Source organism: Puma concolor, chromosome E4, assembly GCF_028749965.1.
Source record: "Puma concolor isolate L17-30 chromosome E4, mPumCon1.1.hap2, whole genome shotgun sequence".
Classification (NCBI taxonomy): domain Eukaryota; kingdom Metazoa; phylum Chordata; class Mammalia; order Carnivora; family Felidae; genus Puma; species Puma concolor.
The window spans coordinates 27,716,585-27,743,860 of NC_141683.1; the positions used below are offsets into that span (position 1 = coordinate 27,716,585).

The 27,276-nt window shown below is 52.7% G+C and overlaps 1 protein-coding gene across 9 annotated transcripts in view; it reads right to left on the reverse strand.

Annotated features, from left to right (window-relative positions):
- Positions 1-27,276, reverse strand: part of ATP2B4 (ATPase plasma membrane Ca2+ transporting 4) — a 95,229-nt gene that overhangs the window by 33,723 nt on the left and 34,230 nt on the right. For 5 of the 9 annotated variants that reach the window (XM_025921247.2, XM_086693388.1, XM_086693384.1 and 2 more), the window contains exons 2-7: positions 15,342-16,001; positions 4,042-4,239; positions 3,175-3,432; positions 2,606-2,731; positions 1,545-1,670; positions 393-428 (exon numbers count right to left, since the gene is read on the reverse strand). In XM_025921247.2, the coding sequence (XP_025777032.1) occupies positions 393-428; positions 1,545-1,670; positions 2,606-2,731; positions 3,175-3,432; positions 4,042-4,239; positions 15,342-15,534 (937 nt within the window). In that variant the 5' untranslated portion in view covers positions 15,535-16,001. The remainder of the gene's footprint in view (positions 1-392; positions 429-1,544; positions 1,671-2,605; positions 2,732-3,174; positions 3,433-4,041; positions 4,240-15,341; positions 16,002-27,276) is intronic. The other 4 variants (XM_086693385.1, XM_086693386.1, XM_086693387.1 and 1 more) reach the window with 2 other exon arrangements.

Below are 27,276 nucleotides of genomic sequence, written 5' to 3' on the forward strand. Positions count from 1 at the left end.
ATCTCCCTCCACCGTGAGGACCCTGAAGTCTTCCAGCCTGGAAACCGATGACCTCTGGTGTTTAAATCTGGCCGAGGGCAATGAAGCAATGCGTTCAGCGCCCAGAGAAGAGCTGATCCATCCCACACGCTCCCCAAGAGAAACCTTGACAGGAGATTCCATGAGACAACAGCAGAGGGTGCTGTTGTCCCATTTTGGATTGGGATTGGGACCCCCCCCCCCCCCCCCAGACCGCCCCCAAATCTCTGCACCTTCCTCAGGATGAGGCATCCAGGCCACAGCAGCAGATAACAGATTTATGGAGAGGACAAAGGGAGAAGGCAGATGGCCTGGAAAGGTCTGATTTGAGTGTGGGCAGGTAGAGATGGTAAATGAGTGGGTGGCGAGGTTACCTTTGTTGCGATTTTCAGGGACTCCTTGTTTTTTACCTGTTTGAACAAGAAAGAAAAAAGTGGGGTGGAGACCCAAAGCGACTATTAAGAGATCAGATATCCAATCTGTTGGTCCTGCTCAGAGCCCAAAAGGGCGACAGCAAAGGGGCTGAGCGGCAGGGAAGGGACTGTAAAGGAAGTTCACGTCTCTGCTCACATCCATGCTCACGAGGGGCTCTCCTGAATCCTGGGGGTGCAGACCAGCCACTCGTGCAGGTGAGTGCACACCCACACCTGAGCTGCGTTCTCCCGGAGCCCGGCCGCTGCTGGGAGGCTGCTCCCGGCCTGAGTCACATTGCTGGGAGAAATGGGGTGGGGGTTAGAAAGTGAGAGGCTGGAACTGTTTCTGCCTAATGGCGAAGGCTCTGAAAGGGGTCTCCGTGTCAATTCACCGGCACCAGGCAAGCTTCCTCCTTACTCATTTGCAGGTAGCTGCAAAAACCACTAGTCTAGCTCCTGGGGGAACGTGTTTCATTTCCTTTTGATAACCCGCCCTCCACGAAACAGCCTGAGATGGTCCTCTAGCCAAGGGACAGAAATCCTTCCCTCCTCCAAGGAAAGAAGGAATGCCTAGGGAAAGGGGAAGACTTCTTTTTAGTATCTCTTCTTCATTCACCCTCTGTGTTTCCTCCCTTCAGGAGCACGTGAATGGCAGAGACAGGGCTAACTCTGGGGGGAGACGTTACCTCTCTGTTCCCACTCTCCTAGCTGTGTCTCTCTTCCCCTGACAGCGCACGGTTTTGGCAGTTTACCCTCAGCCTTGACGGGTCATTTAATCCCCCACGTTTGCGGAAGAAGGGTTGGGGGGTTGCACGGAGGGCATCTGGGGCCGGAGCACCTAGCCAGCTCCCTTGGGGCAAGCTTTACATCTTGCCCCTGCACAGCCATTAACAGACATGGGAGTTGAGCCTCAGAGGTGACCTGACTTGGTTTTCATCAGAGCACCCTGGGGAGCCAGGCTTGACATCTTTATCTCGGCAAGACGTTCAGATATCTGTGCTCTTCATCCAGCAGCTTCTTCCACGCAGATGTTCCATCCGGGTCTGTTCTCTTGCCTCCCGCTTTGTCCACGGGCACGGGTGGCAACAGAATCTCATCTCAAACGCCCCTTACCTTTTTTCTTCTTCTCTTCCTCTTCTCCCTCGCTGGCTCCCAAAAGGGTAAAGATGATTCCAGTCTGAGAGTTGATACCCACAGCCGTCACTACCATCCGGCCAGAACCTTCCATGACATGGGTCCCTATGTGAGAAAGGAGAAGGTGGGAGGAGTGTTGTTTTTTATCCCTAGCCAGGCTTTGGTGTGGAACGCAAACTTAGAAAACAACAGTCCCTCTTCCTTCCTTCCCCACGGATAATGATCCGCTCGGCAGATAGTGGGAAACGGTCAAGAGCTGGGCCCATTTAAAATAGACCGAGCACTCCAGCTGATTCCAACGGGTAGCCAAGGTTGAGAATCACTGTTCTAGAACGCTGGTTATCTTTTTTTTTTTTTTTTTAATTTTTTTTTCAACATTTATTTATTTTTTGGGACAGAGAGAGACAGAGCATGAACGGGGGAGGGGCAGAGAGAGAGGGAGACACAGAATCGGAAACAGGCTCCAGGCTCTGAGCCATCAGCCCAGAGCCCGACGCGGGGCTCGAACTCACGGACCGCGAGATCGTGACCTGGCTGAAGTCGGACGCTTAACCGACTGCGCCACCCAGGCGCCCCTAACGCTGGTTATCTTTACTCACCCAAGTACTGTTGCTCCCAGCTTTAGCTAATATGGTTGACCCTTGAACAACACGGGTTTCAACTGCACATGGATTCTTTTCAATAAATATATGTACAGTTAAAAAATAATAAATCAAATCAAATAGACCAAGCAGATTGGGGGGTAAGGAGAAAAGTGCGTCTAACTGCTTTAGGGTAAGACTCCTTCCCCCACCCCCACCCCTACCAGCAGCGCCCTACCAAGGCTCCTAGAGCACTTGCTGTAGAGAACCTCTTTTAGGTTGCCCGATAACCCTGTATGCAACCCACCGATATGCTGCTGCCCCAGATAAAGCTTAGGGGAAGGAGAGGGGGTAGGGCCAGAAGAGAGAGCGAGGCCTGGAGCAGGTCTCGGTAGCCTGGCTGGCTGGGGGAGGTAGAATGGGAAATAGAATGGGGGCCGAAGCAGCCAGAGGCCATACCTGAGAGCAGCATTGGGTCCCTTTCCACAGACTTCTTGACATGGTCTGATTCCCCAGTCAGAGAGCTCTCGTCAATCTTGAGATCGTTCCCCTGGATCAGGATCCCATCTGCGGGCAGTAGGTCACCTAGTGCACAGAGGGGAAAGGGCAACAGGGAAAGAGGGGAGGAAAGAGCTTGGCAGAGGGTAGGAACCATCCAACCCCATTTCAGGGCTGCTTCCACGGGCCCTGCCCATAGGGCAATGGCCCAGGGGGTACCTGGAGAGCCTCTGAAAGATGACTTCATCTCTGACAACCTGTCAACTCCTTGTGAACTAACGGTTACTTCTCATGGCCTCAACATTATGGATTTTTAACCCTAAGACACACAGGGTCCAAGCCTGACACTTTTTGGGGAGAGTTTCTTCTTTCTTTAGATCCTTCTCCACAACCTCCTTCCCCTGACCTAGAAGCTAACACGATTGCGGTCTTATCTTTTTGGGTCTTCGGTGATTCCCAGCCCCCTATGCCAAAGGACCTAGCCCTCAGATAGGGAGGGTGCCACAGGTACAAGAAGCACGAGTTCTCACCGTATTTGATTTGGGCGATGTCACCCACCACGATCTCAGCCACGGGGAGCTGGATGATGTGACCATTTCGGATCACGGAGAATTTCTGTTCCTTTTCGATGCGGTTCTGCAGCCCCCGGAATTGCTTCTCTTTGCTCCAATCATTGAAGGCAGTCACCAGCACCACGATGATCACGGAGAACAGGATGGCTGCCCCCTCAATCCAGCCGGCTTCTGCCTCTCCTTCATCTTCCGGGCTACTTACGGGTAGACCACACTCTAGCCCAGGGAAAGGAGAGAGTGGAAGGGTCAGCTGGGGGCCTTTTGGTAACATTCAGAACGGAAGTAGTGTCTCCACAATCCCCAGAACGGCAAGTCAGGGAAGGAGAATAATAGAAAATAAAACCCTTGGGTAGTAGAGCCATCCTCTGAGGGTACTGGAGGATGGCACTATTGGGCACCGTCTCGTTGCCAATAGAATTATTTGCGTGCTAGATAGCACGAAACATGTCATTGCCAATGACTGGCCAGTCGCATGTGCAGAACTTATGATTCCTAACGTGGTCAGGCTCCAGGTCTCTGCTATTTCCCATGATGCCAAATAGCTGGCGGGGGGGCACTGGGAGAAGCAGGTTTTGTTGGTTGGGTGAGGGTAGAGGACTCCTGATATTCTGCATGAGGATTTGATAGGAGAAGGGGAGGGAGACCCTGGAATCAGGATGGGTTGGAAGAACAGCTTACTAGCTACTTGCTGGTTTTCTTTGGAGAGCCCTGCCCCCCCCCCCCCAACTTTTAAGCTACACCCTGCCAACTGCTAAGACCAGTGCTTATTGGAGGTGCTGGAAAGAACGCCGATCAGAGCCGCGCTGGGCTGCTGTGGACACTCACGTTCATTTTCTTCACCGGGGGGCCGATAGAAGGACAGGACGAGGGAGATGATGGCTGCAATCTCCAGGATGATGAGTGTGACATCTTGGAGGGCTTCCCACACTAGTTCTAAGAAGGTCTTGGGCTTTTTGGGGGGGATAAAGTTCTGTCCGAACACATGCTTACGTTTCTCCAGGTCCGCAGGGTTCCCAGACAGACCTGGGAAGGAGATACGAGTAGGATGAGCAGGTGAGCAAAAAGGGGAAGAAATGAAGGACAGAAGAAGGAAGTTGAAAGACCGAAATAAAGACCCTCCGCTTCCTGTTCTGCCCAAGTATGAGATCCAGCCAGGGTGACCAATCTCCCCACTTTGCCCAGGATGTGGGGGGGAGGGTGTGTGTGTGTGTGTGTGATACCTTCAGTCTCAAAATGGGCAAACTGGGACAAGGTGGTCGCAGGCGGCCACTGGCTGCCGCTCTGTCCCCAGGGTAAGCTAACCTAGATCTAACACCTCACCGCCTCCTCCCAAGGATGCTGCAGGCTCCAGCTCTGAGAACACAGACATTCAAACGGTCCCTGGGGCTGACAGAACTTTCCTCTCACATTAACATGTAACTACTGGTGATGATTCTACAACAGAGTTAGCTTCCATCCACTGCCTCACACACAAAGGCCCGGAAGAATAAGCTCTCTGCTCAAGGTCACACTAGGAAGCTAGGAGACAGCCGGACCAGTTGTCCCGTTTGGAAGTTCCAGGGGCTGTAGGAGAACAGAAGAGGCTTTCGGACTCCCAACTGTGGCCATCCCCTTGAGGCACATGTTCCCCCGTTTTCTGTCACCTCCCCCACAGACACAGACACACACCGCTAAGAGGTGCTACCATTCTAGTAAGTACTGTGGACTTACAGAAGTACTACTTAGACTAAGTATTAGGTATTAAGAGAAGCACTATTATTCACATTGATTGAAAAGAGAACACAAAAGTGAAGCGGCAAAGTCAGACGGTATGCAGTCCTTGTGTACCGGCACGCTCCCCTCTAGCACATATGCTTATAAACCTGTATGAGTGTGCACCCATATTCCAGACATGTTCCAGAGAGAAAAGGGATAGGCAGAATTATTCCCTATTCTCAGTGCCGCCTTTATTTCAGGACTTTTTTTTTTAATGTCTATTTATTTTTGAAAGAGAGAGAGAGGGGGAGGAGGGGCAGAGCGAGAGTGGGAGACACAGAATCCGGAGCAGGCTCCAGGCTCCGAGCTGTCAGCACAGAGCCCAATGCGGGGCCTGAACTCATGAACTGTGAGATCGTGACCTGAGCCAAAGTTGGATGCTTAACAGACTGAGCCACCCAGGGGCCCCCAGGCCTTATATATAGGCTCCTCTGCTGGGCCCCAGGAGGGGGTTATACTGTAGGGGAAGGAGGGAAATCCTAAAACTTCAACGGATGCCAGGTGGCATTTCTCAAGTTGTTTACCCAGAGCAGCAGATAAGCCCTGGGCTTGGCACCTGGAGCTGCACTGTTCCATGGGTTCCCACCCACAGGCAGGGTGGGGCGAGCTTTGTCTGGGGAAAAGAAAGCCCTAGCAGAGGAGAGTTAGAATCAGAGGGCAGGGACACTCCATGAAGCCTCACGAGGGAGAACAGGGGACAGGAAGCTGCAAGGAGAATTGGAGATGCTGATGCCAGAGGGCTGCTTCACACTTTGGTCAACAGAAGGGCTATTCCCCCGGTGGGGAAGGGGGCGTGGCGTGAAGGCAGACCTCTACTCTCCGTCTCTGCTCAACAGGACCCAAGAGTGGTAACTTAAGTGGCAAGAGGAGAGACTTGGGTCAGACCCCGGGAAGGTACTCGGACAGAAAAAGACTTGAGAAAGGGGAAACCAGAAGGGGTGTTGCTTGTAGGGTCTGAGATGGCCTCCATTTCTGGATCCAGAAGACAAAAACCATCAGGAGGGGTACTCAAGATACGCCCCTATCTGGGAGGGTAGAAGAAGGACCCTGAGTGGAGGGAAAGTGTGTGTGTGTGTGTGTGTGTGTGTGTGTGTGTGTGTGTGCGTGTGGGGTCGGGGGGCGGTGGTGGTGAACTGGCTTCCACACTGTTGGGAGTTGGGGAATAGAGACCACTCTCACCTGCCAGCGCTCAGTCTGAGAGGGAAACGGGGAGCCGGTCAGGGAAGCGGTGCCCATATTCTAATCCAGGGCCTCCTGCCTCCCAGTGCCCAGATTTGCCACCCTGGCCTCTGGCTGAGTGGTGTAGCCAACTCTGTGGGGGAGTGGGTTTGGCCAAAGCACTAGAAGCAAGTTGGGCTGCTTCCCAGAGGCTCCCTGCCTCCACCGCACTGCAAAGTTGGGTTCCCAGTGGGAAGGGAAAGCAAGGGCCTGGGAAAGGAGTGTTTCTGGGCAGGGCATCGTGACCCCCAGGCAGGCAGAGGCGGAGCAGTCGGCGGGTCCTGGCTGGTTCTTTCTCCCCGAGGACCTGAGAGAGCGAGGCTGTGCCAGTTTGGGACCGCTCTACTGGAGGGCCAGGTTTGCTCGAGGGAAACAGGAGTTCTGATCATTTGTTCATCTCCCCGGGGGACGTTTCTCAAGGAAGCAGCGAGGAGATGCCATTGCCCCCTTACCAAGGTGAGTAGATGACTGTGAGGGCAAACCAGATATCAGATACTAGAGGTCATCTTAAGGGACATCCCAAGACCCCAACGGAGGCCAAAGCCACAGCAGCAACAACAATCTAGCTGAAAGCACCCATCTGAGGTCACCCTGCCCTCTCTGTTCTCAGATTAATACCCTGTGACCTCCCTCTTTCTCTCTCGTGCTCTATCCATTCAGCCAGCACATCCTGGCAGCTTTATCTTCAAAATATACCCAAGGTCTATTCCCTTCTCACTTTCCACTGCCACCGTCCTGGTGTGAGCTGGCACCCTCTCTTGCCTGGGTGATGACGACTGTCCTCTAACTGGTAACCTTGCTCCCACCCCTGCTGTCCTGTGCCCCGTCTCCTCCCAACACAGTAGCCAGAATGATCTTTTTCAAACCCGACCCCTGGCACTCACCTACTGGTGGCTGTTACTTGGAGTGAAAGCGGGCACCGGGGCCTTTATGATGGCCCGTAAGGCCCCTCAAGAGCCCCCGGCCTCCCACCCCTCAACTCCTACTATTTGCTCCTTGCCCAGCGAGCCTTCCTGCCATGCCCTGAACGCGTTCGAGAAGCTTCTATGTCAGGGCCCTGCAGTAGCTCCTCCTTGGCTCAGCTTGCTGTTCACTAGCTCATTCTCTTACCTCTTTCCGGTGTTTGTACACCGACCCTGACCTCACTGATTTAATAATATGGCTTCTCCGCTCCAGCACTCTCGATCCCCTTATGCTGTGTCACTGTTTCCTTCCACAGGTCTTCTCCCCTAATATGTTATACGATGTGTTCATTATGTCCGTCCACCCCCCCCACCCCCCACCCCCCGCCCCCCCCCCCCCCCCCCCCCGCCTCCACGAGGGCGGGAGCTTTGTCTTTGTTCCTTAGGTCTACAACAGTGCCCGGCATTGTACGCGTACAAATGTGCTGAATGAACTGAGTGGATGAGTAATAAATCAGGTTGCTAACGTTTAAGTGATTACTAGGTGCCAGATGCTTCACCAGGCACATTGGTGCCTTCTCGTTCAGACGCTGCAAACCCCTATGAGACAGTTACTGTTAACCCCATTTTACATATCAGCAGACTGAGGCCTGGAGAGGTTATGTAACTACTCGGGCTGGTATGCGACACAGTCTGTTCCACTCCCCAGGAAGCAGCTGCATGCCTACCTACACGCAGAGGGGGCTGGAGTGTGGAAGCGGCTTCGTTCCAGGGTGACTAACTGGTCCCGCTTGGCCTGGGACTTCCCAGGTTCGGGCCCTGAAGCTCCCGCCTCCTGGAAACCACCCGGCACCCCCTGGGTCCCATGGCTGGTGGCCCGCGTGCCGCTTTCCTCTGCGCCTCTACACCAATCAGCCCTGATCCCACGGTTTACAACCGGGCCGAGTTAGTGTCTCCTTCCTGTCCTCAGGGATGGTGCCACCGGGTCCATCAGAGTCCAACCTATGAATCTCGCACTCGACACAAGGTTCATTATGGCCTTTTTTGGATCCAAGCAAACCAAACAACATACATTACGGAAAACAGAAAGGTCAGGCCTTGCTCTTGCCTCGATGGCCTCAAAGTCATACACGAACTTCCTGTTTGCCATTTTCTCTCATCTCTCTGCTCCACCTCAAGTCACCCTAAGCTGTTGCAGTAGCTATCTTAAGAAGTCAAGTGGCCGGCCCAGTTCCCAGTGTGCCCCGAGGCAGGGAGGGGCCTGTGGGGACTGTTAGCAAAGTAGCCTTGGGAATCCTCACTCCGACTTGTGGCAGGGCACGGGAAAGCCTGCGGGCCTGGGAGCTCAGCCAATCCCCAATTTTGGGCTTTTCATTCCATTCTTCCTGCCCCCAGAGGCTCTCAGGCCCTGCTCTCCACAGAGGTAACTTCGCATAAATCCTTGTCTAGCCGAGGACAGGGTATTAGACCCTGATCTCTGCAGTGGCTTCTCAAATACGCAGCTTCCTGGAGAGAAGCTTGGCAGGGAGAGAATGCTGGAAACACAGGAAAAGGATTTCCCTTAGAAATACATCAAAAAAAAAAAAAGAGAGAGAGAGGAATCTTTGTCCCCAAGAACATGGGAGAGAGAAAGCCCCACCCAAATCAGGAGTGCTTTTGGCTCTAAGAACCAGACTGAACACATGAGCTGGGAGAGGCGACAAAGAATGTCAGGCTCTGAAGTCATCGCCCCTACCCCGTGCTGGGGAGTTTCACGGCCCCTGCCCAGGCTGGCAGGAGACGGAATACGCAGCAGTGGAAAATCTGTGTCTGCTGTGGGTCTGTGCGGGGAACCAGGGCTTGGGAGGAGAGGCAGCAGTGGCCTGGCTCCAGCAGGGAAGGGCCAGGGCCAGCCTCCCTGGGACACCAAGCGCTGTCAGCAGCGGCACCCCTCACGAGAACCAGCTCAGCCCCAGAAAGGGTGGGGCTGGGTCAGACATCACGAGGGACTTCCCAGCTGGCTGAGTTATGACACCTTGCCAAAGAGAAGCAGACTCATCTCCCACACACATAGTACCAGGGACAGGTTGCCCTGGGTGGGGTGGAAGGCAGCCCTCTTTGGTACAGGAGAACAGGCAGCAGAATACCTTTCAAGTCCTACCTTAAAAACCTTGCGTTGGGGGGGCTGAGGGGAGGGGGAGCTCAACATCAGCACAGGGACCGCAGGCTTTCGGCAAATGCCACGACCTCAGCATCTCTAGCCTAGCACACCCACAGCTCAGAGATGTGCTCTCTGGCTGCTGGACCTCCAGCCCCTAGAGAGAAAGCCATCTCCTCAGGGTCACCGCAAGAGGATGCCAGACTTGGGGAAGAATGGCCCCTTCCTGATGCTCAGTGCACACAGTGTCTCCCTTCGTCTGGCCCTCCTCTCCACGCCTTTTCTGAACACCCCAAAGCTGGCGCAGAGCGAGAAAGCTCCCTGGTCTGCCCTCCGCAGCCCTCTGCTCGGCCACCTGCTCCCACACCGCACGCGTGTGCTTCCCTCCAGTGTCACGCTCCCCGGTGCTCACACGTCAGAGCTAAATAAAAAGAGTGAAAGCCCTACTTCCAAGGGTGGATGCGACATCTGCCTCGGCCCAGGAGGGAGTGCTATCTCTCTCCCCCACCGCCCCTAGCTGATGTTCCATGCAAGGCAACAAGAAGGTCCAGAATGAAACAGAACTTGCAAGCTTTTCTGCTGAGCTGCGAAAGGAATGCGGCACAAAGGGTTCCCGGCCTGGAAGTGGGGGCAAAGCAGTGGGGGGAGGGGGTGGTTCTCAGGCTCAGGAAGACTCATCCCCTTTCCCCATCAAGACTGCCCTGTCCCCTGCCTGGCAGCATTATGCCAGCCATCCCAGAAGCCTGGCTCTGGGCGAGGAGGGGCTGAACCGAAAAGAATTCACAGAGCCTGGGGTTGGGCTGGGGAGGGAAGGTCCAAAGCTGTCACGCACTGTTGGCCTCACTCAGCCCTGGGCGCACAAATCACACAGGGGACTCCCAGGATGCAACATGGAATCCCCTGCAGGGGGTGGAGGAGGGGGGGAGGCTCCGAGGGAGGGCGCTTTCACTCTCTTTCTCAATCACCTATTTTCCTCATTCCAGCTGTTGAGACAGCTTCCCCTGGGGTTTGGTGGAAACCTTTCCCACCCCTCCCTCCGTAAAGTACTCAGTATTTCTTTGAAGAAGTTACTAGACTTGGCCTCAGCTTCTCACATCACAGCATAGCTGCTTTCTGGCTGTTTCGCTGGCCTGCCCACCTTCTCTTCCCTTCCCTCCAAGATGTTCTTCCGGCTTGAGTCTCTCTCACATCTTAAAGTAGCGCTGATAGATCTGCCCGAAGCACGATGGGCAGAGAGGGCCAGACTGCCAGCCTCTGCAGCCATGCCCACGTGCATTGCTTTCAGGATCACTTATCTGGCCTTTTTGGTAGCCAGTCGGCTGAGTGTCTGGACAAGAGTTGAAGGTGATGGCTGTGGGGCAGAGGGCCAGAGGGAAGAGAGGTGGCTCGGCTATGCTTCTCTTCTGGAATTGACGAGCTCCTAAGAACAGGTAGTCTTTTTTTTTTTTTTTTTTTTTTTTTTTTAGTTTCTTTATTTTGAGGGGGGAGTCAGAGAGAGCAGGGGAGGGGCAGAGAGAGAGGGAGAGAGAGAGAATCCCCAGCAGGCCCTGCACTGTCAGTGCAGAGCCCAACACGGGGCTCGAACTCGCAAACCGTGAGACCATGACTTGAGCTGACACCAAGAGTCGGCCAATTAGCCGATTGGGCCACTCAGGTGCCCTAGAAGCAGGTGCTCCGAAAACACGCGATCCGCCCTAAAGACAGGGAGGAAGATATCAAAGAGGCCAGTTACCATCTTCCTCTTACGTCCGTTGCATCTCATATCCACTCCCCTGGTTCTGTACCCCTCCCCACCCCTACTCTAACATTTTCTAAAGCAGCGGCCTCTAAGTAGGGGGCACGCAACCATCTGCTGGAGCGTGGGAGAAGCACCAGAACTTTTTATATGACTTCATCCACTTCTATTTCTTGCATCTCTTCCTATGTAAATAATACTAGTGTTAGAAGCATTAATAGTAATATAGTAGAGTTGTGGGTAAGCATGTATTATTTATCATGTGCTCAGCTTTTTTTCCAGATTGAAAATGCTACTGGAAGGGCGCCTGGGTGGCTCAGTCGGTTGAGTGTCCGACTTTTGATTTCGGCTCAGGTCATGATCCCAGGGTCGTGAGATCAAGCCCCGCATGGGGCTCTGTGTTGACTGCGGAGTCTGCTTAAGATTCTCTCTCTCTCTCTCTCTCTCTCTCTGCCCCTCTCTCCAACTTGCTCTCCCTCTCAAATAAAAAAAGCAAACAAAGAAAATGCTACTGGAGATTTCAGTCTGCACAGGGAGGAAGAGCCCATCCTAGCGTGTCCCAGCTCGTGGAAAATGGACGATGCTTGGTGGGATACCCCACTGACCTCAGAAGGCTTGGGGACAGGAACACAGTTAAACCCCAGAGATCTTAACATGGCAGGAAATATTACGCTAAACGTTGCCGTTAATGAACCAGGAAGGTAATTCAGGTGGGACTGTCTTAAAACAGATTCTTTCCCCTCTTGCTTTTTACTCCCCAAAGAATCTCAGCTTCCCAAACTTAGTGGCTGCCCAGTAACTATGCAGGGCGAAGACGCCGCCATTTTCTGTCAGGAACATTCCGCGAGTGCTAGCAGCTGCCGTGGAGCACGGCCAGGCCTCAGCTTCCCCAGGGAATCAGAGGTACAGCGGTCCATGCTCCCAACTAGCCACGCCCACTGACGGGGCAGAAGCCACGGGTAATATTAGCACTGGGTCACAATTAGACATTTTATCAGGCATTGAAATAGAGAGCAAAGTTTTGAATTACCTGTGCTTCTGAGACTCTCTGTGTTCCTGCTCTAGCCTAAGAATAGTCTATTCTGTTCTACCCAGTCGTAAGAACTTAGGGGAGGCATTTAAGCCTTTGGACCTGGAAGGAGGGGAGGGGGATGAATAAAATTAAATCCCACCTGCCTCTAGAATTGTGTAAATCCAGTATAATAAAACCATGCTCGTGTCATAAATATTATAAACTCCCAGTTCCATAAGGCCCCTTAAAGCTATGGTTTAAAAAAAAAAAAAAATCTGTCAGATCTATATAGGTGGTGCTATCAACCCAACAGATAATAAAAAGGAAGGGTCATACTCTAGGAACCAATTTCCCCAGCCTTACTTCACCAGGTTACCAACTACCAGAATTCAAGCACCAGGTGAATGTCTTTATTCTTTTTTTTTTTTTAATGTTTATTGATTTTTGAGAGAGAGAGAGAGACAGAGAGAGAAAGACACTGAGTGCAAGTGGGGGAGGGGCAGAGAGGGAGACACAGAATCCAAAGCAGCCTCTAGGCTCTGAGCTGTCAGCACAGAGCCCGATGCGGGGCTTGAACCCACGAACCGTGAGATCATGACCTGAGCCGAAGTCGGACGCTTAACCGACTGAGCCACCCTGGCACCCCTCTTTTTTCTTAGTCTGCAGGGGCCTCCCACAGGGGACAGGACTACAGTAGGTTGTTAGGCACCTCAGTGCGGTCTCCTGTGACCAGGCTGGCTTTTTACAGCATCAGCTCTTTGAGGCACCTGGAGAGTGAAGTTCTTTTCTCGGCCCTGCTGCACGAAACAGCTCAGCATTGCCTTTGTCTGGGGAGAGACTTCTGTGTCACAGCTCCTCTGTGCCTCCTTTTCTATGCTCGTATTCCTCGCACATGTGAGGAGGTCATTGTTGGCACGGGGGAATAAACATTACTCATGGAAAAGTTGCTTTCGGACTCCCTGCCTCCCCAGCTCCAGGACCGGCCCTATGATTAAGTCTTACACGGAAACAAATCAGGATACAGACTTGTGATCTAAGGAAGCAGGAGGATGGCGGCAGACAGCCGCCCCACTGGTAGGGGGACTGGCGTTGGGGCATGGCTGGGGCCCGTAGCAGCAGAGGCACCTGCCATCAGAAGCCATGGCTTTCCACCACAGGTCTGAAACTAGGAGTGGGGAGGAATCTAAGGGCATTAGTTACATCGACAACATTTGCTGTCTGATGGTGAGATTAAAGCAGCATATATGATGGCCTTTGGGAATGGAAGCTGTCTGGGAATCAGGGAGGAGACAGTAGCAGCTATGAGAAATGGATTAGGAAAACTGGGAGGACAGTCTGGATCCTTCTATCAGGAGCGTCCCAGGTTCCAACTGATTTGGACTCCTGAGCTTTGCTTTGTGAGAGAAACGACTGGCCAAAGCCATCAAGAGTGGTATAGGAAGGGGAAAAAGGAAGATCCTGCCTGCATTGCTCAGTGAAAATAGAACGCGAATAGCCTCTGTTTAAGGTCAACACTACTACAAAAGTGGCAGAATAAAGAAATCTAGCTGACAAAAAGCAGTGCCCAAAGGGCAGTCATTAGATTCTAGCCAGAGGGCAAAGACTGAGCCGTGGGAGAGCGACCAAGCCCTGCCATCTGAACTCGATCTCTTTGACATCCAGAGGTGAAAGGACGCAGTGGCCATTGGTTACAGTCATACAAGCAGGAACCTCTCCAGAGGAAATAATACATCGCACTCCACGGGTGCTCATACTCTGGCAGATACCTTCAGACATGTGGGCTCCATTTTAATCTGAGACAACTCATTAATTGAACACCCATCCTAAGCTTGAGCGCTGGATGCACATGATATGTACGTGGAATCCCAATATTTTAATCCCGATAACTGAATGGGCTAGGTATTAACATCATTTTCAAAGAAGGAAGAGACTCAGGGCGGTTAAGTAAACTGTTCAATGATACTCAGTAAATGGGGGAGCTAGTGTTTGAACTCATGAGAGGTAGGAAACTGGATTCTAGCAGTCAAGAGAACACGGAAGGAAGCTCCCTCAGATTGCGAAGAAAACAAGACATGTTAATGTACAGATATCTAGATAAAAATCTCTCGCTCGTTCGCTCTTGCTCTCTCTCAATCCTAAAGAGTCTGGAAAAGAGACTTGGACTCTTGTCCAAGTCCAAGTCCAAACTTACAGCACTGGCTGGGGGACAAAACTTCTTAGACTTGGCAAAAAATATGATGTAGGTTCCAAGGAAGGCTAGAAATAGTCTACTTCAAGAGGCTAAAGGCATCTGAAGGACAAGATCTTTTTTTTTCTTAATATTTCTTTAATATTTATTTTTATTTTTGAGAGAGAGACAGAGACAGAGACAGACTGCGAGTGGGGGAGGGGCAGAGAGGGAGGGAGACGCAGAATCCGAAGCAGGCTCCAGGCTCCAAGCTGTCAGCACAGAGCCCGACACGGGGCTCAAACTCAGGAACCTCGACATCACGACCTGGGCCAAAGTCGGATGCTCAACAGTGGGATGCTCAACCGACTGAGCCACCCAGGCGCTCTGAAGGACAAGATTCCTGATTTACCTAATGCTACTCAGCCATGTCCTGCCTCACTGACGGGGCCAAGTAAGACCCTGTAACACAGATGCTATAACCATGCATAAGTGACAAAGGAAGGTTCCTTTGATTCTGTCTCCATTCTGATGAGGCAAAATTTTACATTACCATGGCTTATTGGGCAACTGAAGTGAGCCAGGCAAGCACGAAGCCAGGTTTTCCGTTCTCTTTTAAAAGCACATTAAGAAGAACTATATTAAAGTGTGCCAGGCAGGGTTGAAAAAAGTCATCAATAATTCCCTGACATGAAGCAAAGTGAATAATCCAAAGATACGGTAGGTACTACCCTGTGATTTGCCCCCCTATTTCTAACTGTACACGATAGACAGATGCCACGTTGGGCGGATGCACTGGGTCACTTTTTTTGTGCCCGTTCTCCCCAGTTACACTGTGAGATCGGTGTGGGGCAGAATTGTATTTAAGTTCTTCTGTAATCAAAGACTGATATTGAATAAGAGACTTGATCATTTACTGATAAAAGCGTCTCTAACACAAACACTTGTAAAGCAGAGCCAAATCCTCTCCTTTCTGTACACTGACACAGAAAAAGGAAGAAAGTCCGACCATCAGCGAACACCATCGCTGGGAAAGAGATGGCTCTCCATGGTCTCACCTCCTTTCAGAGGCCATGTTTTTCTCAAACGACCCAGATACACCAGTGAGGTCTCTTACTGCCCTCTCGAGAAGCCGGGAAACCATAGTTTTGAACACTAGCCACCTTCCTCTGATTCCCCACCCCTGGTGTGGTTTTTACCTTCCACGGGGTTGGTTTTCAGTCTACTGCAGAGATTCGTTACACCCCCGTAGTGGACGTTGATCTGGTTGATTGCGTCGGTCGAACGTAGCTCCATGAGCTTCCGCAGGTCCATTACTGTGCAGCCAAACTCCCGCTCGTGGCTCTCAACCATCGAGTTGGCCGGCAAGGTACGTTCTGTTGGGTTCGTCATTCTGCCTGCTGTTACCAAGCCCCTCGACCAGAGAAAATGTGGTTTCCCTTCAACTGGTCAGGAACCCCTGCCCTTCTGCCTCACTTCTTACTTCTTGCTTCTCTGGGAGCCTGGGTAGGAAATAGTTGGGCTATATCCTGTGCAGTGAGCTTCAGGGTAGCAGCCTCTAGCCCAGATCCTTTTTGTGTATGAAGCTCGGCAGCGAGGGGAGGAAGGGGATGGGGGAGCCGAGTGGAAGCCGGACCACGTGTCACGACGATTGGTGTCCCCAGGTGGTAATGGAAGCCGTTGTCCAGGGTAGGTAGGTTCCTAGCTTAGACCAGCTTGCCCAGATGGAGGTATAAACAGGATGTGCGTGTTACCATGGAGGCTACCTTAGCAACAACCGGCAACTGCGGTGGTAGAGAGGCGGCAGGAGAAGGAGGAGGAAGAGGAGGGCTCCCTGGATACCGCTGACAACTGGATCTCTGGAATAAAGATTCGAAGACAGACAAAAACAATTAGAGCAGCCATGAGGATCCAGCACCTGCGAGGCAAGAGGTACTCATTTTAGGGCTTAGATGACAGCGGGTGCCTGAGCTGAACCGATCGCCGAGGCCTGAGCTGAGGGATCGGACTCAGGAGGGGCCCGCCTCTCCCTAGGAGGCCCCAGCAGCCTGTACACCCCCATGGAGAGGAGTAATTTCCGATATACCCCAGTCTTCACATCACGCCATTCTCAAGCCAAGTGACAATCTGGCGACTTCAGGAACTTGGAAATAAAAGGTTTGTAACCCCTAATGGCTCTTACGCTCTCCACGTCTATCCATATGAGGGCCCCACTATGAACTCCTTTAGTCTGATTTTAACCGGTCAGAAGAAGAGTCCAGACCAGAGTGGCCTGGAGGGTGGCCTGCCAGTCTGCCCCCCCCCCCCCGCGCCCCTGAACCCTGCGCCCTGTACCCAACACCCACATTGACAAACCAGGAGGGCAACCTGATAGAAGATGCCCAGATGCTCCGGGGCCCCTCCGAATACTCAGCCTCCAGCCTGCTGCAGCTGTGAGCAGGTTGGGGACTACGTTCAGGTCTTGGAGCTAACAAGCCCCATCCCTCCAAAAAGCTTTCGCCGTCTCCAAAAGGGGAGAGTAAAATGCTCTGGCAGTTGGCAATCCAGGGTGCAGCCTTTCTACGTAAACGGGACAGAAGGACCTCTGAGAAGGAGGTTTGCAGCGTATGGTTTCAATGTTACTCGGGGTGGCGGGGATAAGGCAGCTATCAGTTCAGATAGAGCCCAGGGCCATGGCAAGGTCAGCAGGAAAGCAGGGTTAGCCCGCGTGTGAGTCAGCATCGGAGGGTCTCAGATCAGCATTTCTCCCCTCAGAAAGGCATGTGCGTCCCCTCTGAGTTGGAGGAAGGGTGGAGCTACGTGCAGGTGAGGATCTATAGGGCTGAAGGTGGCCAGGCTCCCCCTGCCCCCCGCCCCGGCCCTGTTCTTAGCTTTAGAGAGCAGCTCCTGCGTGTCGTGGGGGACCCATCGTCACACTGCAGCCGTTTAAATGTGAAGCGGCTCTTTCTGAACGCGGCACCAGAACACGGGGGCCCAGCCCTGGTTAAACAGTCCCCAGTCAGTTGAGTTGTTACCAGGGAGTGGCAAGGATCTCAGGACAGCCCCTCTCTAATACATAGATGACATCCTCACTTGTAGAAGGCGAGCAAAGAGGCACAAGAACCATCAGAAAAGGGCTGGGCTCTTTTACCGGTTACTTTTCCCCAAATCACGTGTGGCCAAAGTTTCCTACCAATCCTGTTCCCGGCGGGTCCCCTGGGATGGAGTTGGGTACTCCTCCCTCCCCCAGTGTTCACTCTGCCTCCTCCTTTTATCAGAGATTTTTAGAGCTACTCTGACCTACAGAGGGCTAAGCAAGCAGGGCTTTGCTTTATTGTTGCTATTGTTTTTCAAACATCACACTGCCTTTTGCTTTTTCTGTTTTAAAGAATTTTTTTAAAGTTTATTTATTTATTTGAGAGAGAGGGAGAGAGAGAGAGAGAGAGAGAGAGGCAGAGAGAGAGAGGGAGAGAGAGAATCCCAAGCAGGCTCCATGCTGTCAGCACAGATCCCGATGCAGGGCTCGAACTCCCGAAACCGTGAGATCATGACCTGAGCCGAAACCAAGAGTTGGACACTTAACCGACTGAGCCCCCCAGGTGCCCCCTCCTTTTTTTCTTTTTTAGATGTCATCAGAGTAGCCTGGGGAACAGAGGTCTGGAGAGAACCTGAGGCAGCGTGTCAAACTCCCTTCATTCAGACTGGCCCAATGATAGGCGGTACGACAGAATTTCCCTCCAGTTCAGCTTCTCGTCGAAGCTTGGAAGCAGTGGGAAGGGCTAGAGCAGTAAGGAGCCCATCTTGACCCTTAAGTAGAGCTCCTTAACCTTTCAAGAGGATGTTGACAACAGTGCTGACAGAGTGCTAAACTGGAAATCAGACTTTCCTTTTTCTATCTCGACCCACTATAATGTCTGTCCCATGAAGGCTAAGCTTTGCACTTGTCGCGTTCACGGCTTTATCCCCAGTGCCATAAGGGCGCCTGCACACATGGGCATTCAGCTCATTTTGTTGTCATGGTTGTTGTTGTTGAATAACTGGTAGCAGATCCAGAACCAGATTTACCATCTTCCCAGGCACCCTTGGGGCATGTCCCTTGGCCTTCTTAGGGCTCAGTTCCTCCCACCTTCACCTGGGGGGAAAAAATCAGCCCTACCTCTTCACACCATCTCAAGAAAGTGACAAAGGACTAGAATAAGAGATAGAAATAGTGCTGGAAATCTTTTTTTTTTTTTTAATGTTTATTTTTGAGAGAGAGAGAGAGAGAGAGAGAGACAGAGTGAGAGCAGGGGAGGGGCAGAGAGAGAGAGAGGGAGACACAGAAAACGAAGCAGGCTCCAGGCTCTGAGCTGTCGGCACAGAGCCCAACACAGGGCTCGAACTCACGGACCGCGAGATCATGACCTGAGCCCAAGTCGGACACTTAACTGACTGAGACCCTAGTGCTTGGAAATCTTAGATGAAAGATGACCAGTGCCCAGTATGTCCACTCTCAAGTGATGGGAGAAGGCTTAATTTGATCTTAATGAACTTTTGGTATCTAGCCCTTTAAGCAGAAGGACAATAAGCTCCACGTCCCCCTCTATCTCTCCTTGCCAAAGGGAATGCCCAACCCTCAGAAAGAATGGAAAATTCCAAGGCAGCTCCATTAGCAATAACCATTAGCTACGTTATAACCACTGGCAACACCACTAGGCTATGCAGCCTTCCATTTCTAGAAAAGAAGAAGGGACGGTCTGAGTCAGAGTTCCTTACTTTGAACCTCTCCTCAAGGTATGAAAGGGGAGAAATTTTTCACTCACGGAGGCGACCAGTGAGAAAAGGTCACTTGAGATTAGAGCACGTGGGGCATGTGGCAGAGAATGAGGTCTGTCTGCTTCGGGTTGCTCTAGAGACGCTTACAGAGGAGGTCACGCACTAAGCCGTTGACACAGAGTCAAGGGGGCCGTTGTCAGCTGGGGCCCCCAGCTTAAGGTGGGATCTCTAAGGACGTTCTTCCGGAATTCGGAGGCCTAGCAGGCACCCATACGCCTCTCTGAGCTCTCAGAATGTGAGCGTTCCACAGCTGCTGAGTCTGCCTGGCCCCTACCCTTATTAGGCAACTGGCAAAGAATAATCTGTAAGTGCTCTCACACCCCCTCGGCCACAGCCTCAGCCTCAGACGCAACGCTCAGACGCCTGGGAGGTACCACCTCTTGTCAGGTCAGGATTAGTCACGCAGCCCTGGGGCATTCTGGGTAAGGTATGTGCTTACTCCCAGTTTCTAGCATTTTGCCAGCTTAAAGGACGATAGGACGGAAAAGCAAACACTACCTACAGGGGCAAGACATCCTATTATTGTACATGGTCATTGAATCATTTCAATGTTCTTCGGCCCAAAGTCTTGTAACATCCATTGTACAATTTGTAATGACGGTGAAAACATTGTCTTTAATCAATTCTACGTACGACAGGTTTAAACTCCCCCCCCCTCCTCCATTTACAGATGAAGCCACTGAGGTCCAACGAGAAAAAAAGTGATTTAGTCTTTGGCAAGTCAGCACCCTTGACCATCTGGCACTCCTTTTGTTATACCTTACTCCCTCCCTCGAGTCTGGACCTCCTCCTTTTCTTCCTCCTTCTCCTCCTCGTCCTCCTCCTCCTTCTTCTTCTTTTTTATATTTAATTTCATTTACTTACTTAAAAATTTTTAATGTTTACTTATTTTTGAGAGAGAGAGACAGAGCGCAAACAGGGGAGGGGCAAGAGAGAGAGGGAGACACAGAATCCGAAGCAGGCTCCAGGCTCTGAGCTGTCAGCACAGAGCCCAACGTGGGGCTCGAACTCACGGAACGCGAGATCATGACCTGAGCCAAAGTCAGACGCTTAACCGACTGAGCCACCCAGGTGCCCCTTTTTTAAAGTTTATTTATTTATTTTGAGAGAGAGAGAGGGAGAGCAAGCGGGGGAGGGGCAGAGAGAGAGAGACAGAGACAGAGACAGAGACAGAGAGAGAGAGAGAGAGAGAGAGAGAATCCAAAGCAGGGTCTGCATTGGCAGTGCAGAGCCTTACATGGGGCTCAAGCTCAAGACCCGTGAGATCATGACCTGAGCTGAAATCAAGAGTCAATCGCTCAACTGACTGAGCCACCCAGGCACCCCTTTTCATCTTTTATTTTACAGAGAGAGAGAGAGAGCATGCATGAACAGGGGAGGAGCAGAGAGAGAGAGAGAGGGAGAGGGACAATCTCAAGCAGGCTCCATGCTGAGTGCGGAGCCAGACTTGGGTCTTGATCCCACGACCCTGGGATCCTGACCGGAGCCATAATCAAGTCAATTGCTCAACTGACTGAGCCTCCCGGGCACCCCTGGACCTCCTTATTTTCTGACAAACATCAGAAATGCAGGCATCTCTGGAGTGGAGAAAATAACCATTTCCACCTAGAGGAAATGTTGACTCTTCACCAGCTCTTTCTCCTTCAGAATCAACCACATTGCATCACAACTACATCACATCACAGGGGCTGAAACAGACCTTCTCCTGCTCCCGTACATACCTGAGAAACAAACAAACCACCCCACGCTTCCAGATAACTCAGTCTGCGGCGAGACTTGCTAGGAAGTTCTGAAACAGGCAGCTGCCAGAGACAAGGACCTCATGCCCTAAGCCACCAAACCATAAACAACAGTCAGATATTCTGTTTCCTCCAATTTTGTCCACGGAATCCCTTACTCTTGGAAACCTTCCCGGGCGCTAAAGAAGCGATACATCCCCAGGCTACGAGGAGAAAGGGCAGCTCCCGTGTAGGGATAGAGTAGGGTCTTTTGAGGACCTGAAAGTGAGCCTACACCCTGACTCTTCCCTGCCAGAGGCTCCTATTGAGTCTGGCACGATGCATGGGAAATAAAGTATGAATGGAAACAGGAGAAAGGGAACAGGAGGGGCCAGGGCCCAGGGAACCAGGCTGGCTCAGCACTGCAGCCGGACCTGCCTAGAATAATAAGGGCTACGCTCAGCTCTGGCCTCCAGGCTGCAAGCGAGGGCTGCCTCGTAGAGCCGCCTCTGGTTCCCTGCTCTACCCTGGGTTGACCTCTTCACCAGGCTGAGAGCCTCTGCTCGGGAGCGAGTCGGGAGCACTCAGAGATGCTGTGGTTGGAGTGGCAGCGTCACTGCCACGCAGGACATAAGGTGTGAAAGAGGGAAGACTTCGAGGGGGGTGGAGGGACAGGCCGGTCCTCCTCAGGAAGCACCAAACTGAGATACGAAACCTGCTCCAGTCGCCTCTTCTCCCCAAACCTGTGCCCTTCTCTCTGATCCGGAGGCTCCCTCTCCCAAGCGAGGCTCTATTTTTCTCCCTATCTGCAAGGGGAGGGATGGAGTGAGGGAGAGGGGTTGGAAGGGAGGGAAAGAAGGTTTGCCAGGTACCTTAGGAGGCACTCCGTGGGGAAATGAGAGACACACACACACGTACGATATTTAGTGCCTAGGTGGCGGCTGATACGTACCGGCTGGCCATCACTACGTATATTGTCTCACTGAATCCTCACCAACAGTCCCACGGGGAGGGCACCACCATTTTATAGCAGGGAGATCAAGATTCAGAGAGCGAGGGTTTGTGCTCTAGTTGAATCCAAGCCACCTTGTCTCAAGTACAAGGACATTGCTGTTACAAAATGGAAAAACCAAAAAAACCCAAAAAACCAACCGTGGCTTTACTTCCTAAAGCCTGATGAGAAGGTCCACGTGAACCTTTCTGTCCCTTGCCCATGAGCCCTAAAGGCTCCTAAAGGTCAGGGGAACACCTCCTCAGTAGTGACTTGAGACCGAGAGGTCCTGCTCGACATTCTCTTCTCTGCTGTCTCCGGCAGGGGCACTTCCTGTGCCATCACCCACAGTTTCTGAGGTTTGACTTCTCTCAGGCATTTCCCATGCTTCTAAGAGGGCCATGCCCTGTCAAGGAAGCTGGCAAGCGCTTGAACATGGCAGGCTGCCTGGCTGGTGTGAAACATCCTTGGCTGGCCCTTCTCTCTGAAGGTGTAAACCCCACACAGAGGTCTCTCTGCTCCCTCCTCATTACAGGTCCCTTATTTCCATGACCCAGATCCTAGCTCACTCTTGCCAGTTCTTGCCTCTTGGGTCTGGCAGCCATGCCTATCATGGTGCCAGGCTCTTCCTCCCCGCCCCCCGCCATGCCTGCCCTGCCCTATTGCTTCTCCAGTGCCTCCTGGCTTGCAGAAGCAGACCTGGGCACACACCCTCCTTCCATCTACTGAGGCCCTTTGGAGGCATGTGGGAAGAAAGTACGTTGGCTAAAGTTCAGGTGGTGGGGGTTACCACCTGTCACCGTCACCCAACAGCCGTGCCCATGCCAGGAAGCCAAGTGAGGGCTGGGGCACCAAAACCAGGCCTCCACACTGACCACACGATGGCACAATGTGACCCGTGGTCCTGGTCGAGGTCCTGGAACCTGATGCTAATTCTCAGCCAGCTCCTAGGACCAGGGTTCTAGAGGCTACGCCCTTCCTGAAGAGACAGCATCACTTCCCGGTGAGGAAGCAGGGACACATGAGGCTCTCGTGGCCACTCTTTTCCTCCCCAAGTTGGCCACGCTGAGGAGTCTTCAATTCAGTAGCAGAAACACAGTGCTAGCATCAAAGGATCTTTCTGGAGAAAATACGTCACCTTTGACCCCTAAGCCTCAGGAATCCAGAATTCTTCCTTCTTTTCCACGGTCGCCTGGTACTTCTAAGTCAAAACTAAGTCTATGCAGCGTGCCTGGGTGGCTCAGTTGGTTAAGTATCTGACCCTTGATTTCAGCTCAGGTCAGGATCTCATGGTTTGTGAGTTTGGGCTCCGTGTGGGGCTACACGCTGACAGTGCAGAGCCTGCTTGGGACTCTCTCTCTCTCTTCCTCTCTTTCTGCCCCTCCCCTGCTCTCTCTCTCTCTCTCTCTCTCTCACGTGTGCGCGCATGCGTGCTCCCTCAAAATAAGTAAATAACCTTAAAAAATAAATAAATGAAACTCGGGACTTCATTAAAAAAACAAACAAACCAACTAAGTCTATGTATACCCTGGGCCTAGTCATGAACTACTGGGTGCATCTCCCAAAGAAATAATCATATAGGTTCAGGAGGCGGCATGAGTGAAGATGTTCACAGGGACATTACTGTGGTGACAGGAAGTGGTAGGCAACCTGGGATTCCCTGTCCAATGATGGACAGGCAAAATATGTGTGCTAGACAACAGGGGATATAATCCAACAGTGAGGCACAGATCAGATATACATGCAAGGACACTTGTGATCTTAGAAACAGTGTTGGGGGGGGTGGGGAAAATGCTTTAATAGTTTTTACACAAATTGAAAACACATCATCTAAAGCAATGCTCTATATTTTAAGGGACATATTTATTTTTTGATGAAGAGTTTGCAAAGTCTTTTTTTTATTAAGTCTCTTTTTGAGAGAGAGAGAGGGAGAGAGCACGAGTGAGTGAGGGGCAGAGAGAGGGAGAGAGAGAATCCCCTGCAGCTTCCGCACTGTCAATGCAGAGCCCGAAGCGAGGCTCGAGCTCACCTGATTTAGGGCTTATATCTCACGTGAGATCATGACCTGAGCCAAAGTCAGATGCTTAACTGACTGAGCCACCCAGGCGCCCCTTTAAGGGACATATTTAAACAAAAGATACATATTAGTCCATTGAAATGGGTGAGGACAGGGATAGAGGTGGAATATGGGGTAACGGTGAACACACAAAGGGCCCCTCATGGACCAGTGATAAAATGAGCCATGAACCAATGGTATGGTCAGCTCCATACTCTGCAGCTGACACCCCAACAAATAAATCCAAAACACATGGTGATCCTGAGACCGTGCAGTCCTCGAGGGGCTATACTGTCTAAGATACACTAAGGCAACGGTGACCAAACTTATCGGTTCGGGCCTGATGCCTTCAGGGCGCAGGAAAAGGTAGGGCCCATCGACAGCACAAACTTCTCTACACAGCGATACCAAGAATTGACCCACGGTTGGTAGCCTGTTCCTAATCATCTGGCTTGTTGAGAGTCAGCTCACGTCAGAGACTCCAGGAACCATCAAGATGGAGACAGGAGGCTTCATGGCCTGGGTCGGGACACTAAAGCAGACTGTGCCTGAGAGGGCAATGTCACCCCTCCGGTATTCTCCTAAAATAGCATCAATAGATCAGGATGAAAAAGGGCAGTCCCTCAGGCTCGGAGCCATGGGGAATGTACCCGCTTCCACATAATCTGAGTCATACTGGCCCAGGTCACCTCCGTGGCCTCCTGTGACCCAAGGGCTGTGGGGGAGTGTTCGCAGCAAGCCAGAGCTCAGAACAATGTGGAGGACGAAACAACACTGACCATTCCCTTCAGTCGACTAAGGACGACGAGAGCCGATTGCAGGCGGGAGTGACGGTGCCGCGTGGAAGAAGGCCTGTTGTTTAATGGAAGGGGAGCTGGCAGCCTCCCCCAGGCCCTCCCACTTGCTCATGGGAAATGCTCAGGATATGGGGCAGCGAGGGTGTCTGCTTCTCACTCCTAAGCAGGGAGCAGCTCTTCAGAACTGGGACAGGACACAGACCTTGGCCGGTCACACGCAAATGTCCAGTATGTATATTCTCTCGGACAACACACATTGCCTTTCTTGGGGCTGCTTTCCGTGGTTTTTCCACATTTTGGTTCCAAGGGAACAAAGGGGCTTTTTAGCAGCTGGATTGGATCTTGGGTTATTTTTAGAAACGAATTTCAGCAGAGTCATGCCAGGCTGGTGGAGAGGGAGAGGAAGGTCAGTCTCCCTTGGCTGCTGGAGCAGGACCTCGTAGCTAGCTCCTAGGCCTCAGGTGCTGGCGGGGGGCCCCCAGGGGGGAGGGGGGAAGGCCCTGGCCTCAGCCTGAGAAGGCCACAGCTCAGCCACCAGAAGGGAATGTCACAGAGCTGCTCTGTCCCCCATAACATTCCTGTGTGACCCTAGTCAGAGTAGGCTGGACATCGTGCCTGGAAGACCGTCCCATCTCCTCCCTCCGCTCCATGACAGCGTCCCCTGGACAGAGCACAGAGAATGCCCTCCACCCCCCAGCCCTTCTCCCAGCCCAGCTGTTTCCTGGAAGTCCCAGGCAAGGACCCCACCCTGAGAAGATGACGTGCATCAGGAAAGAGGGCCGGGGCACTCCCTGATAACATGTCGTCCCATTCGCCCGGCTTTGTCTGTCCTTGTCCACAAACTGCACACACAGCGGCCACCACAGCAGCCCCCGGCCGTAGAAAGCGAACTGGCCATTCTCCTCTGCACTCGCGGCCTGGTCTGGAGCAGTGGTTCTCAAACTCAAGTGGGCATCAGGAGCCCCGGGAGGGCTGATGACAACCTATGGCTGGGCCCTGCTGCTGCTGTGGCCAGAGTTTCTGATTCCGGAGGGGAGGGCAGGCCTGGGAATGTGCATATCTAACACGCTCCCTAACAAGGGTGCCGCGGCTGCGGGTCTGGGGCCCACACAGAGGACACCGCACAGGTTACGAGGCATCTCTGCGAGGAACGTCAGGAACCCCTCTCACAACCCCAGGTTAATGCACTTTGGGGGCCTCGAATAGGGGCTGGGTCCGGAAGGTGCTCTCCGACCTAGGCTGACAGGGGAGGCACAGGAGAGTCACATCACACATCCCTTCCTGCCTTTCCCTCTCCCAGGGTGCCAATCGCTGCTTCCATGCATCTCAGGGCACCCCCTTTCCCAGACACCCGTGATCTTCCCCAGGGAAGCCCCTCTCCTGTCAGTCCTTGAGAAAACGGACTCGAGAGGACTCCCCGGAACTTGCCACAGGAGCCAAGGTTTATTCGTAAGTTGAAACGAGCCACCTCGTCAGCTTCAGAGGACACCCAGGCCTCTCCTGGGTCCAGCTGGAGCTAAGCGCCCTCTGCGCTCCTGTTTCCTATGACTGACCCCAGGTGAGAGACGGAGGGGGCCGCCCGCAGGTGACGGGAAGCCTGGGAACCAAGGACACCCACCCCTCGCGTTGGGCTCCCCCAGTGTTCCCGCCACTGGCCCATCCGGACCCCAGGCTGCCTTCCCCCGCCACCCCCCCGCACCCCCTCGGGGGCACCTGCCCGCTGCTCTGGGGTGCGGCTGGCGGGGGGGGGCGGGGGCAGCAGCTGTTTTCCAGTCGGGGTGACAGGCTGCTATAAACACCCGCTCCAGGTTGCTATGGCGAAATGAGGGTGCAGCCTGGCTACAGTGAAGCTATTTATGTGCCTGTAACGGCAGAGTGGTCTGTTTTTTATTATTTTACTTTTCAAGCTTTCCTTTCCCAACCCCCTAGTATGGCTTAAAAAAAAAAAACACAAAAAACAAAAAGAGCCACTGTAACTTTCTCAGGAACAAAAAGAGTGTGCAGCTGTAAAACAGAGCTTGCTTGGGACTTGAGCCAGGAAAGGGAAACCTGAAGTGGGGGATATGGCCCATTCCTTTCAAGAAGGGAATGTGTGGCTTCTTACTCATACAGGTGTGCAGGCACCCCAGCCCCGCAAGGAGAAAGGCCAAACTCGGTGTCCCCCACCTCTGTACCACTTACATTATTAAGCGGAGGCAAAGCCACTTCATCTTCTAGCTTCCTTTCAAAGGCAGGCTCCAGCCAGGAACGTTCCTCACATCCCCCTCGGCCCCCCCCCCCCCCACCGCCATCGGCCCCCAATGTCATCAGGGCGAGGACACGGGAGATTCCACCAGGAGTCCCGGGAAGAGAGCCCAGCCCCACGGCGTCCCCCCGGCTGCAGGTCTGCAGGGAATGGCTTCTAGAGGTACCTCTGAAGGGGACCCGTGTTTCCCCACTTACACAGAGAACTTTCATCCAATTCTCACCCCTCAGGGAGCTCTGGGGTGAAGGGGTATCCTGCACAAGATTTAGAGTTGTAGTCAACGTGGCGAGGACCCCGAGCTGGCACCAAGGAGTTGGCAGTGAAGGCTCAGATGCTGAAGGATGATTAGGAGTCAGATTGATTCCTCCTTGGACACCCATGTCTTCAAGGCGCCAGGCACATGGGGAAGAAAGGTTTTTGGCAGAAGAGGTAGGGAGTGACCAGAGATGAGCCCCTAGATGGGGCACTATTGCCCCCTGCCTTCTCCACTCGTCCAACCCCAGATAAAGTAACAAAAAAGAAAAACGAAATGG